The 14,259-nt window shown below is 41.3% G+C and overlaps 1 protein-coding gene across 1 annotated transcript in view; it reads left to right on the top strand.

The window, feature by feature from the left end:
• Nucleotides 1-14,259, top strand: part of PDE2A (phosphodiesterase 2A) — a 1,720,394-nt gene that overhangs the window by 1,160,489 nt on the left and 545,646 nt on the right. Inside the window, exon 11 of the mRNA XM_044072778.1 lies at nt 11,117-11,158. Coding sequence (XP_043928713.1) covers nt 11,117-11,158 — 42 coding nt within the window. The remainder of the gene's footprint in view (nt 1-11,116; nt 11,159-14,259) is intronic.

A 14,259-nucleotide genomic window follows, 5' to 3' on the forward strand; every position in this document is an offset into this window, starting at 1 on the left:
AGTAGAGCTGGAGTTTCTTAAGGCGGGCTGCATAGTTCATCTGTTTAAGGCCAGTGATCCTCTTTGTGAGGTATTTCTGTGGTCTTTCCAGTTGCTGCAAATGTCTTGTGAGGTACATCCCAAACGGGGCGTTGTACTCTATAATAGGTCTAATGAGGCTGAGTAGAGGGGGACAATGAACTCTTTTTTTCTTGATGAGAAACCTTTTGTAATGAGGTGTGCCACATATTTTTTCTTGATGAGAAACCTTTTGTAATGAGGTGTGCCACATAGAAGGACTTCCTGAACACTGTGGCTATGTGGTTGTCAAATAAGAGACTGCTGTCTACCTGAGTCCCTAGGACTCGTATCACACTTTTGGTGTTGAGTGGACAACCGCCTGTGTGGTAGTTCATTGACACAGAGTTATTCGCAAAGGGGATAACTATGTATTTTTTTTGCATTGAGCTTAAGGCCATGGTTTTGACACAAGTCATCTGTTTCAGCGTGGCCCTTTTGTAGAATGTCCACATCCTTAGGGGATCCAGTAATGGCCCCCAGTTTGCAATCATCTCTGAACTTTGCTAGCTATAAGCCCTCTGTGTTGGCTTGGACTTCCAAGAAGTAGATGCCGAACAGGAGGGGACCAGGACTGAACCCTGTGGTACTCCACTTGTCACTGGTCTGGAGACGGAGTTGGAATTGGCTACTTTCATGGTGTAGGTTCTGTCAGTGAGCCAGTTGGCCACCCACCACGTGACATAGGGGTTTATGCCCAGTTACATGAGTTTATCAATAAAACCAGAGTGGGGGATGGTGCTGAAGGCCTTGACGAGATCTAGGTAGGCTGTGTGAGCTGCCTTACCCTCATCCACGGCTTTGGTGACTGCTTCAAAGAAATCAATCAGGTTTAGGAGACATGATCTACCTTTTACAAACCCAAAGTGGGTAGGGTCCAGAGTTTGCAGGTTACCTATGTCCTTGTTTATAAATTCCATGATGAAACATTCCATGGCCTTGCAGATCAGACTCGTCAGGCTGATGAGTCAGTAGTTCCTGGGGTCTGTGGTGGATGCCCTTTTGTGTAGTGGGATCACCATAGCTGTGCATCATTCAGTAGGCACAAAACCTGTAGTGAGGCTATGATTGAACATGGTACTTAGCTGAGGTGCCAGTTCATTTTGTAGTTCATGCAGAACACAGCCTGGGATGTTGTCTGGTAAATTGGATGCTGTATTTTTGGCTTTGACGAGTGCATTTTTCACCTGTGTGGCCATATTTATAGGGACTTGGCATTCATCCGGTATAGAGATAGGCCCTTTCTGGGGTGAGAGGGGGAAGAAATTTGCACTGAACCTGTCTACCAGGATGTTGGTGATATCAGTTGGTCCCATATGTTTAGTGCCATTGTGCTGTAGCTCTGAGCAGATCTAAGTGTTGCCATTGAGATTCTTGACATAATTATAGAATGCCCTGTGATTGTCTTTAGAATCTGTAGCGATTTTGTTTTTGTAACTTTGGAGGATTTTCTGAGGGATCTCAGCTTCTTACTGAGACTGACAAGGGAGTTTTTCCAGTCTTCGGATTTTACTCTTTTTTGCAACAGTTTCTTCCTTTTGTTGTAGAGCTTGTTAATGGCAGGAGGCCACCAGATAGGCTTCTTTTTTTTTTGAGAGGATAGCGTCTTGGTTCTAATTGGGATGGCATGGTCCATGCACTCCTGTATGTGTTCATACAGTGCATTGATGTAGGATTCAGAAGTTGTACTGCTACTGTCTGTCTGCATGGGAGTGGTGACGTTAGCCACTTCTATCTTAAGAAGTGTGAAGTTGGCTTTTGAGAAGTCTTTTATGGTGGTTTCCTTAATAGGGGGTGGGAGCTGGATATAGATGTCTAGGGTGATTAACTTATGGTCGGATCTGACCAACGAGGGGCTGATCTCTGGTGTTGAGTACCGATTACCCATGTTGGTAATGACCAGGTCTAGGATATTGCTGCCCCTGGTGGGGGGTCTGGATCAGCTGGTCCAAGGCATTGGAATTTATGAATTCCAAAAAACATTGTGCCAATGTGTTGGTACATGAGTAGTTTTCACAGTTAATGGTGGGGCAGTTGAAGTCTCCCAGTATGAGGGTGTTGGTTTGTACCTTGATATTTTCCAGTATGCTAAGAAAAGTGGAGTGGGAGTCTTGGGGCATTGGGAGATTGGTAGCAAGCTACAACTTGGATTGCAGTCTTGCCCAGTGTTAGTTGCACCTGGAGAATTTCGGATGCATTATGTTGGGCAATTAGCCTGGAGGTGTGGATATCCTTGGTGAATATGGACACGCCTCCACCTCTGGTGTTTTGGTCCAGGTTAGATGGCCGAAAGGTGTGTTATGAATAGTAGTCTGGTATTGCAGGGGTACTCTCTGGAGCCTTGAACCAGGTCTCTGTCACTGTACAGATGTTGATGTTCTCCATTTTAAGGAGTGCCTCGGTGAGTGCATTTTGAGATTTAGACTTCTAGCATTGAGTAGCATTACCTTCAGATATTTTTTGTTGTACCAGTTATGGTGGTAATTTTGTCATCTGAACCTTGCCTAAAAAAGGCACTATGGAGGGGGCAAGAGCCTTAGCCAGTATCCAGAAACCCAGGGGTGACAGGTACAGGCCATCTCTGGTATCATTCTGGGTGATAACAGGATGCTACTCAGGGCTAGGGACATACATGCCTGGGCTACAAGATCCAAGAGCCCCTCCATGTCTCTTTTTATGTTGTCCAGGGAGGTACAGCTCAGGTTGTTCACTTCAACAAGAACAATGACAGAGTCATATTTGTACTTGTTGTGGAGTGACTTGAGCGAGTGTGTTATGTGGCAGATCCTGGCACCTGACAGGCAGCTAACTGCAATCTTCTCCTTGTTTAGCCTGTTGGTGAGCTACTTTAAGGCCCTTAACAAAGGATGTCCAATCTTACTGTGTAATATTAATACAAATGGTAGTTTGACCAAGAGCAAGGCTATTAGGAGTGGCCCACACAGTGTCACCAAATAAATATGCAAGTACTCTCAAAACTTAAATATCTCTAGACAGATCAGCTGCAATGAAAGGTTTAAATATATTTAATAATAAATAATAAAAGAACAACACAATACTAAATATATATTGATGGTGAATCAGAGTTCAAAACCACAGGAAATATTTAACAACATTGCAGGACAGTTTCAAATAAAAAATAAAGAAAACATATCTAAATGAAGCTTCACTATATTCCTGACTATATATAAGAGAATTATACGTTCATAGGTGTTTAAGGCTATTGGTCCAGATGACATACCTGTGGAAGCATGGAGGTGTTTAGGTGAAATGGCAGTGGAGTTTCTAGCCAGATTGTTTAATGAAATCTTGGAAAGTGAGAGGATGCCTGAGGAATGGAGAAAAAGCATTTTGGTGCCAATTTTTAAGAATAAGGGTGATGTGCAGAGCTATAGTAACTACAGAGGGATTAAACTGATCAGTCACAGCATGCAGTTATGAGAAAGAGTAGTGGAAGCTAGGTTAAAAAGGAACGTGATGATTAGTGATCAGCAGTATGGTTACATGCTGGGAAAGAGCACTACAGATGCGATGTTTGCTCTGAGAGTACTGATAGAGAAGTACAGAGATGGTCAGAAGGAGTTGCATTGTGTTTTTGTAGACTTAGAGAAAGCATATGACAGGGTGCCCAGAAAGGAGTTGTATTGTATGAGGAAGTCGGGAGTGTCAGAGAAGTATGTAAGAGTGGTACAGGATATGCACGAGGGTAGTGTGACAGCGGTGTGGTCTGCGGTGGGAGTGATGGATGCATTTAAGGTGGAGGTGGGATTACATCAAGGATCAGCTCTGAGCCCTTTCTTATTTGCAATGGTGATGGACAGGTTGACAGACGAGTTCAGACAGGAGTCCCTGTGGACTATGATGTTTGCAGATGACATTGTGATCTGTAGTGAGAGTAGGGAACAGGTGGCAGAGACCCTGGAGAGATGGAGATATGCTCTAGAGAGAAGCAGAATGAAGGTCAGCAGGACTAAGACAGAATATATGTGTGTAAATGAGAGGGAGGATAGAGGAATGGTGAAGATGCAAGGAGTAGAGGTTGCGAAGGTGGATGAGTTTAAATATTTGGGATCAATAGTTCAGAGTAATGGTGAGTGTGGAAGAGAGGTGAAAAAGAGAGTACAGGCAGGATGGAGTGGGTGGAGAAGAGTGTCAGGAGTGATTTGTGACAGACGAGTACCAGTAAGAGTGAAAGGGAAGGTCTACAAGAGGGTAGTGAGACCAGCTATGTTATATGGGTTGAAGACAGTGGCATTGACAAAAAGGCAGGAGTTAGAGCTAAATGTGGCAGAGTTAAAGACGTTAAGATTTGCATTGGGTGTGACGAGGGTGGACAGGATTAGGAATAAGTATATTAGAGGGTCAGCCCAGGTTGGAAGGTTTGGAGACAAAGCCAGAAAGGCAAGATTACGTTGGTTTGGACATGTGCTGAGGAGGGATGCTGAGTATATTGGGAAAAAGATGCTAAGGATGAAGCTACCAGGTAACAGGAAAAGAGGAAGGCCTAAGATAAGGTTTATGGATGTGGTGAGAGATGACATGCAGATGGTTGGTGTGACAGAGCATGATGCAGAGGACAGGAAGAAATGGAAACAGATGATCCGCTGTGGCGACCCCTAACGGGAACAGCTGAAAGAAGATGATGATGATGATGAGGTGTTTACTAGGCTAATGACCACAAGGGCCTTTTTAAGCTTAGCTATGCATCCCAAATCTCTGACAAGCTCTGATACCCTTGATAAATGTAAGTAGGGGTTTGGGAGAAACATTTACAAGCAGAGGTCTGACAGATAAACCATTTACAGGTTGCCTGTGTCCATTAGAGACATAGGTGCCAAACCAGGGATGAATTTCCTGTTCCCCATTCAATTGTCCAGGTTGCATTTGAATTGGGTTAAGGAGGAACTCTGCTTCACATGGATGGGGATCCTGTATAATTATACTATTTCTTAATAACTTACTATTAGAGCAAGGCAGATGTGCTGAATGCATCTTCTAGTTGTTGTCAGGTCCAAAGCATTATGAAAAATGCTCTGTCTCACTAGGAAACTTCTTAAATTAATATCTACAATATTACTGCTGGAATAGCTTGCAGAATTACATTACTTCTTGTCATCTAGTTCACAGGCGATACAACCATTGATGAAGCTGGCAGTATTTAGCATCTACCTGTAAACATATACAGACAAGGGTTTCTCCTCAGATCTCTGTCAGATGCTGTAAGAAATAAAACAATTGCATTCCTTCATGCTTCCAAGACTATTAATTAGTTCACCCTAAAGACAATACAGAAAGTATCCTAGTGCAGACATTGTGTCTGTTGCTGCATTGAAAATTAAAAGATACCATCTTTTATGGCCTAGCCATAAAGTAATTTAATTTCAGTTATTTTCTGAAATTTTCTGGACTGAAGTTACCCTCCTGTATTCCAGTTTCCTCTGTTAAAATATATACATTTAAACAGTTATAATAGTGCATGTACATTTCTCTTCTCTTCCAGTAGGGCACACTGTGGTTACATTTCAAACACAGTAATCTACAAAATACCTTTTCAACACAAATGTCTGTACAAACCAGTTTGAAATACACATAGTATACAGTTGTAATACAGTTGTAACACAAGCATCTTATATAAATCATGTTAATATTCACAAATGACATATAATTAGTTACAAAATTCCAGCTAGCTGTTCTGGCTGTATCTCCTTTCATCACACAGGCAAAAACTGCTGTAAAGATCAAAGGATTTAGTACAAGGTTGGGGTGGAAAAGGTGTGAAAAGTAGCATTCTTGTTTACAGATGGCTCCATACTTCTGTTAGATGATGTAGATTGGGTGTTGTTGCAAATATTAAAAGTTATTGACATGACCGGAAAGGAATCTGGACTGAGATATTACCAAAGCAGGTCAGTAATGGTTAGAATTCAAAGAGGGAGGGGGGATGAACTTGGGTTGCCAAGCTTTTAAAAAGAATTAATACTTGGAAGTGTGTGTTTTTTAAAGTTTGGGATACAAGGAATAAGAACTGGGAGGAAATGAAGTAAAAGTAGAATGGTTATTGCACAAGTGGTCTGAGAATGGAGATGGGCCCTATGTGGAAGAGTAGATGTGGTGAGATTTTTAATTTTGCCTCTAGTGTACATAATGGGTTAGATGGTAACATGACTTGAGGGATAACTAGGTTGCAGAGATTTAAAGGACATAGATTCATAGGTTCATAGGTAAGTGCTAGGCTATCTGCCCAAGAGCACCTATAAGCCTAGCCAGAATGTGTTGGCTTTCGCCGCCCCCTTAAATTAGTTCCCTGTGCCTCGGTCGAGCAGAGCCATTAGTTCCCTGTGCCTCTGTCCAGCAGAGCCACTGCAGTGATCCCCGGAGTAAATTTTCTGTTTCCCATCCACTCATCAAGGTTTCTCTTGAAGAGTTTTAGTGAGGGACTCTGCCTAATGTAGATTGGAATCCTGTTCCAAAGCATGGGGAGTCTCTGGGACAGGAATCTATCCCTACAGTATTTCCTATTTATCGTAGTGGTGAGGTTTAGATCCCTAGAGCATGTGGCTCTTGGGGATTTGTTTTTTTTAGTTGGAGCATGTCCATTAATTCTGGGTTGGACATGGCCTTGTATGTCAGGCAGAGATCATCTCTGAGTAAGCGGTATGCAACCGAGTACAGCTGGAGTTTCTTCAGTCGGGCTGCATAGGGCATATGTTTTAGGCCAGTAATCCTCTTGGTGAGGTACTTCTGTGGTCTTTCCAGGTGTTGCAGGTGTCTTGTAAGGTACATCAGTGGGCACTGTACTCTATGATGAGTCTTATGAGTGATAAGTAGAGGGGCACAATAACCTCTTTTGTTCTAGATGCAAACCCATTTGTGATTAGGTGGGCCACAAAGAAGGATTTTTCTAACCACCTTGGTAATATGATTATCAAAGGAGAGATTACTATCTACTTGGGTCCCCAGATCCCTCATTACATTTTCTGTATTTAGGGGACTACCACATATGTGGTAGTTCATGGGTACTTTGTTTTTTCCAAAGGGGATGACTATGCACTTTTTAGCATTTAGCTTGAGGCCATGATTTTGACACCAGGTATCCATCTCAGTGAAACCCTTCTGGGGGATGTCTGTATCAACTGGAGAGTCAATTATGGCCCCCAATTTGCAGTTGTCTGTGAAATTGGTCAGCTATAGTCCTTCTGTGCTTGCCCTGTACCTCTGAGAAGTATATACCAAACAGGAGGGGACCCAGGACTGAACCCTGGGGGACGCCACTTGTAACTCGTTTAGAGTTGGACCTAGAGCCTGCAACTCTTACCATGTGGGTTCTATCCATGAGCCAAGTGACAACCCATCTTGTGATATAGGGGTTTATGTTCAGGCTGGTGAGCTTGTCTATAATACCAGAATGGGGAATGGTTTCGAAAGCCTTTGCGAGGTCTAGGTAGGCTGTGTGGACCTCCTTTCCCTCGTCTAAAGACTTGGTAACTGTCTCAAATTAGTCCACCAGGTTTAGAAGGCATGATCTGCCATTAACAAAGCCAAACTGGGTAGGGTCCAATGTTTGAAGGTTCCCAATGTTTCTGTTAATGAATTCCATGATGATGCGCTCCATAGTCTTGCAGACCAGGCTAGTCAGGCTTATAGGGCGATAGTTCCCAGGGTCTGTTGTGGCTCCACCTTTGTGGAGTAGGATAACTGTTGCTGTGCACCACTCTATGGGTACGTAGCCTGTAGAGAGACTGAGTTTGAACAGTGTGTTTAAGTGAGGGGTTAGTTCATTTTGGAGCTCATGTAAGACACAGCCTGGGACACCATTTGGTCCCATTGAAGCTGTATTTTTGGCTTTGGATAGGGCTGTTTTAACCTATGTGTCAGTGATTGTCAAGGCACTACAATCTTCTGGTATGGTTATAGGCCCTTTAGGGTATGAGAGGCGGCTGAAGTTTGCACTAAACCTGTCTGCCAGAATATTGGCAATATCAGTCAGTTCAGTGTATTTTGTGCCATTCTGCACTAACTCAGAGCAGATCTGAGAGTTTCCACTTAGGTTCTTGACATAGCTGAAGAAAGCTTTGTGGTTATCTTTGGAGTCCTTGGCAATTTTTCTTTCGAAGCTAGCCTTGGATGATTTTATGACGGATTATAGTTTCTTGCTGATACTGACCAGAGACGTCTTTCCTTCTTGGAATTTTATTATTTTTTGCACTAGTTTCCTCCTTTTATTGTATAGCTTGTTTATGGCAGGGTTCCACCAGACTGGTTTCCTTTTCTTGGAGGAGTGAGTTTTGGTTTTGCTTGGGATAGCATGATCCATGCATTCTTGCAGGTGCTCATGGAGTGCCTTTGAAAGGGATTCAGCAGCTTGGACAGCATTGATCTTTAGCATGGGGGCTGTGAACCTTTCCACCTCAGTCTTAAGTAATGTGAAGTTTGCTTTTGAAATGTTTTTTTCGCGATGGTTTCCTTGATTGGGGACAGAATGTGGATATCCAGAGTGATTAGTCTATGGTCTGATCTAACCAGCAAGGGTTTGACCTCCAGTGTAGAACACCGGTCGCCCATGTTGGTGATGACCAGGTCCAATATGTTGTCACCTCTGGTGAGAGTGTTGACCAGTTGATCCAGGGCATTTGAGTTTATAAATTCTAGGAAGCATTGGGCAAGGGAGTTAGTACTTGAGTAGTTCTCCCAGTTAATGTTTGGGTAATTGAAATCACCCAATATTAGAGTGTTTGGTAGGACCTTCATATTTTCTAGTGTCACCAGAAATGCGGAATGGGGGTCCTGGGTCATGGTGGGTGATCTGTAGCAAGCTACAGTTTGAATTGCAGTTTTGCCCATTGTTAGTTGCACATGGATGATCTCTGAGGCATTGTGCTGTGCCACTAACCTGGAGGTGTGGGTATCCTTGATGAATATGGATACACCCCCACCTTTTGTTTCATTCCGGGTTCTGTGGCCGAAAAGTATGGTATGAGTTATAGCCTGGTAGTGCTGGGGTGCTCTCTGGAGCCTTAAACCAGGTTTCTGTTACTGCACAGATATCAATGTTCTCCATACTGAGGAGTGCCTTGAGTGCATGTGATAAGATTGTGTAGCAGGGAAAGATGTGGAATATTGGAAAAGAAAGACTGGGGCTGTGTAAAATCAATGGGTAGTACATGCCTGAGTGTAGATAGGATATTGTGGGGGCTTGACATGCCAGAGTGTAGATGGGATATTGTGGTGACTGGAGTGGATAAAAGATTAAAAATAAGGAAGAAATGAGATTAAGTTGGGAAAGGTAGGAGGGGTGTGAAGAGGAGTGAGGGGGAGTGACATTTAAGGAATCTGACAGGAAAATGGCTACTGCAGTTGATAAGCTGATTGTTGTAAGCTGAAGAAGTGCGGAGAAGGAAAATAATAAAGTGGAAAAATAGTGTGTGACAAAAGCCAAAAATATGGACATATTTTAAGAACTGGTCTTATAAACTTAGAAGGCTGCTAAAGTGAAGATTTTGCAGTAGCATGCCTTCACTGAAGGATATGAAGTCTAAACCCAGATGTCTATCATTATATAGCAATTGCAATCTTCAATGGTTTGCCAGAAAACCAAACATTTTTCAAGGCACAGACTACAAATATGAGGCAAAAATCTGAATATTCTGTACAATTCTGGACAGTTCATGGGTATGGTAAGGAGAGGGAATAGGGACAGCACAGTTTTCAGAAGGTGAGAGATGCATTTAGATTAAAAAAGGCCAGCGATTATTATATAAGGTAGTGATTAGTAAGGTCAGGCGAGTCAGGAATGTGAAGGGAGTGAGAATGAAAAAGAAGAGCGAGAGTTAATGGGAAAAGATGAATGAAAGTGTAATATGGTACAAGGACATCGCATGAGGGGAAATGTGGGGGATGAATAGACAGTTGAAAGGGATAAAGTTGATGTACAATATGTACATTTTTCATATATCATACAGTGTGCTTAGAAGGCCAAGTGAAGAAGGTACATGGATGAAGACAAACTGCTGGAAATATGATGAGTCAAGAGACAGACAATCTGTATATGTGGAGGCAGAGTAAAGAGGTAATGGCCATACCAAGGGAGTATTGCTAGAAAAGTAGATGAGATACAGGGCAGCTGCATTAGCCATCTCTAGCACTCATCAAGAAATTATTTTTCAAAGGACAACCTTAAAACTGCGAATAAGTCCTTTGCTCTTCACTGGCAAAGAAAAGTCACTGATTTAAGTAACGTCATTTAAAGGATACTGTAACAAAACATGTCATGTGGGAAAAGTGGTTTTGAGTAGCACAACGTTTTGGCTTCTTCCTCTTCTGAAATGATGTTTTAATATCTAGTCACCTGATGAGACAACTGGATCTGTGAAGCTGTTCTTTCCATGGGTTGTATAGTGGCACAGTCTTATGTGTTGCTACCTCATAATGTTTGGTTCTGTTATTTCATTCCCAGCTGGGGTCATTTCTACACAGTGTCTTCATGTTCTTCCTGTTGCTGGGTAAGTTTTTACCAGTGATTTCAGTTTTATCCCACAATCAAAAGGCATGTTGACAGATTTATTTGTCGGTCCCCTAAACTGTCAGTAGCTATCTGTGCACTGTACATGCAACTTTTTTATGTATGCATTTTGTGATAGACTGTTATCCCATCCAGGACTGGTGCCATGCCCTTCTCACATTGCTGGCTAGGGTTCAGTACCTCACCTCCTCCTTTATAGGCTGAAGCAGGTATCAGAAAATAAATTAAGGTACATTAAGCCTCAGTAACGTATAAAGGGAAATTACTGCAGCTAGCAAGAAGAGTTAGATGAGGGGATTAAGAGGTGATCATAAGATCCAAGGGACAGAGTGTCATTATTTTTGTTATTAATGGAATAGACAGAGATTACGGAAATAATGAAATGATGTTACTTTTAATAATTCAGCTGCAAATGTTTGCTTGCAGAAAATACTACTATTTTGCTTCATGTTTATGAAATAAGCTGTTACATATTTGTCTGTTTTTACAAATATATTCACAACATCTTATACATTCTTAATTTTTCCTTTATTACTATAGGTTGTTGGAGACAAGGTTCTGGAAGAAGAAATCAGTTTTCCTGTAAGTACCAGATATATATATATATATATATATATATATATATATATATATATATATATATATATATATATATATATGTGTGTGTGTGTGTGTGTGTGTGTGTGTGTGTGTGTGTTATCTAATTAAAAAAGGACCACCTAGCAATCACTATGCTATTTAGAATTGTATAATCTTGTTGAGAAGACTGGACTGGGATTCACAGTCATACTGCTTTGAAATTTGAAGTGCAACTTGCCCTGCTCAGATAAGGCTAGTTGTGCTTCTCCAGGTTAATAATATTCATAGTCAAGCACAAAATGCATGGCCCTGGATTATATTAAACTACAGCTTGCATCAGTATGAGTCATTCAACTGTGCAGTTTAAACAACTGGATAGCTGGGTACCATAACACAGGTGCCTGCATAATAATAAACAAGTGAACCCCCAACTCCCTGATACACATTGGGAGGGTGGCCTAATGGTTAAGGTGTTTGCATTACAAACACAAGGTGCAGGGTTCAAGTCTCACAAGGGATAATTGGCTAGGCTTAAAATGGCTCGCAAGGGCAGTTAGCTTACTACTAACCTATGATATTACACACAAACATATGGAGCTGCAGGCACTCAGGTAGTCACTCAATCACTCACACATACAGTCACACACACACACACACACACACACACACACACACACACACATAGATATAGATATATACACACATACACTTACACAGATATACACATATATATTGTGCCAACATATTCTATGGCCATAGTGCCAGAGACAGATCACTTCAGGGAGTAAGAATCAAATGCACACAGACATACGTGCCTTCACAATAAGGATATACAATTACGACATCCTCTTGCATGCACACTGTGCCAGTGTGCACACACACACACACACACACACACACACACACACACACACACACACACACACACACACACACACACACACATACACACACACACATGCTTCACTGAACTGCTTACCTGGATCAGCAAGCTGAGCAAGGCAAAGCTATGCTTTATCTGCTCAGATTCTCCCATTGGAATGCATAGGTAAATACAGCCAAATTGTGACATACAGTTACACATTTTGTGCACTGCTCTGCATGGATCATGTGCAGCATATAACACTTATGAATTATTGAACTTTTGCAAAGCAATTTGATCAGGATGTCCAAGGGCTTAGTTTATAATAGGCCACTATCACAGAGTACTACATTTGCATGTTACTTAGAAAACGCTAACTGCTCAAAGACTGTGAAAGGACAATTTTTTGAAACATTAAAAGCTGTAGGTTCTTTGATGAAGAACATGTTTTATGTACCCCTCACCACCTAATGAAAGAGTTAGATACATAGTGTTTTAAAGCAAGATTCTGATGGAAGCATAATTTCTATTAAAATTCTGTAAATAACATTGTATGACAAAGAAGTAAAAATACTAACAAAATACAGGCAGCAACAACTGCATTTTTAAGCTGTTGTGGTTGCAATTATACAAAAGTGGCTGCTCAATTATAAACAGTTATTATTCCCTGTAGTTTATTAATTAGCTTCACAGAGAACATCTCTTTACTTTTTCATTCCATTGGTGCATGCATTGAACATTTTAAAAAGATTACAGTAGCATATGAATGCTACCGACATTAGTTATTCCATTTGTATTTGCCAGTCTAATAATTTATTGAAAATTATCACAGCAGTACATAGCAAGAAAAATGCAGTCTACTTTGTTCATACACATAACAGCATAGTAAGTATATACTTAGATATTTCATGATAGGATGCTGAAAGAAAAATGGCTTCATGTTCTGCCTAGTGGAGGAAAAAAAATAAAAGTTCTGTGGCATTACTTTTGTCATTGACTCAGCTCTATGGGAAAGTTCACTGTAGTCATATGACTGTTTTACTATATAAAGCATGTTATAAACAGTATGTTACCACACTATCATACTGTACCTTTCTTGCATCATATTCCACATCATAGAGGGATTGTACTGAGTGTGACGGTCCCTACTCTGAGCCAGTAATCAAGGAGCCGCAATCCTTACCACTGACACCAGTGAGGGACGGCCACTAGGAGCAAAAATGGATTCATACAGTATTTTCAGATGCAGCTGTTTGCACCAGGCACGGTTTCCCTTAAGAGTATACAGGGACCACAGTCCAGACCTGGGGTTGGACTCTCTGTCTCTCTCATGACCCCAAACAAGACTCCACACTTACCACTTTGGAGCTCTGTGTCCATGTTCCATGTAGCTGACACACACACTTGGATATTTGGTTTTCACACACACACACACACACACAAACCCACAAACACACACACACACACACACACACACACACACACACACACACACACACACACACACACACACACACACACACACACACACACACACACACACACACACACACACACACCTGATTTACCAGCTGAGTCCCCTCTGCCCAGACTACAAGGTAATTACACTGTGACCGGTCAGCTACTCTAAGGCTCTTACAATGGTACCCAATTATAGTAAGTAAAATTAATACTAATACAAATAGTAGAGTTTAACCAATGCAGGAAGGCTTTCAGTAATGGCCACAGTGTCACTAAAATAAGCATAAGTTCTCTTAAGATATTAAAAGTATTCTCTAAAACACCAGCCACAATGAAAGGTATAGAAATATTTAATAATAAATAATAAAATAGAAAACATGAGAATACAGAAGATCTAGTTACAATAAACACCAGAGTTTCAATCACAGGAGATATAAAAATTAATATAGTTGGATAGATTCACACAGATGCAGAAAAATAATGCTTAACTAATCTCACTATATTTTCCTGACTGACTAAAGAATTACTGTTCGCTGTTACTTACTAAGGCAAGGCAAGATGACGAGTGTTGAGTTGCTTACTACAACAAGGCAAGATGAGGTGTGAGGTTGTGTGAGATATCTGTGAGAGATCCTTCATGTCAGGTTCTGAAAAACAGTGTGGTGCTGTGAGAATTCCACCATATCTCTCACTAATATCTGAAAAAAAAAATGTCAGTGCTAGTTATAGAATGACATCACATCTGGTCACCTGACACTGGTATAATACATATCCAGAGCTT

The sequence above is a fragment of the Protopterus annectens genome, chromosome 5.part1, assembly GCF_019279795.1.
Source record: "Protopterus annectens isolate FY-2018-M chromosome 5.part1, PAN1.0, whole genome shotgun sequence".
Lineage (NCBI taxonomy): Eukaryota > Metazoa > Chordata > Ceratodontiformes > Protopteridae > Protopterus > Protopterus annectens.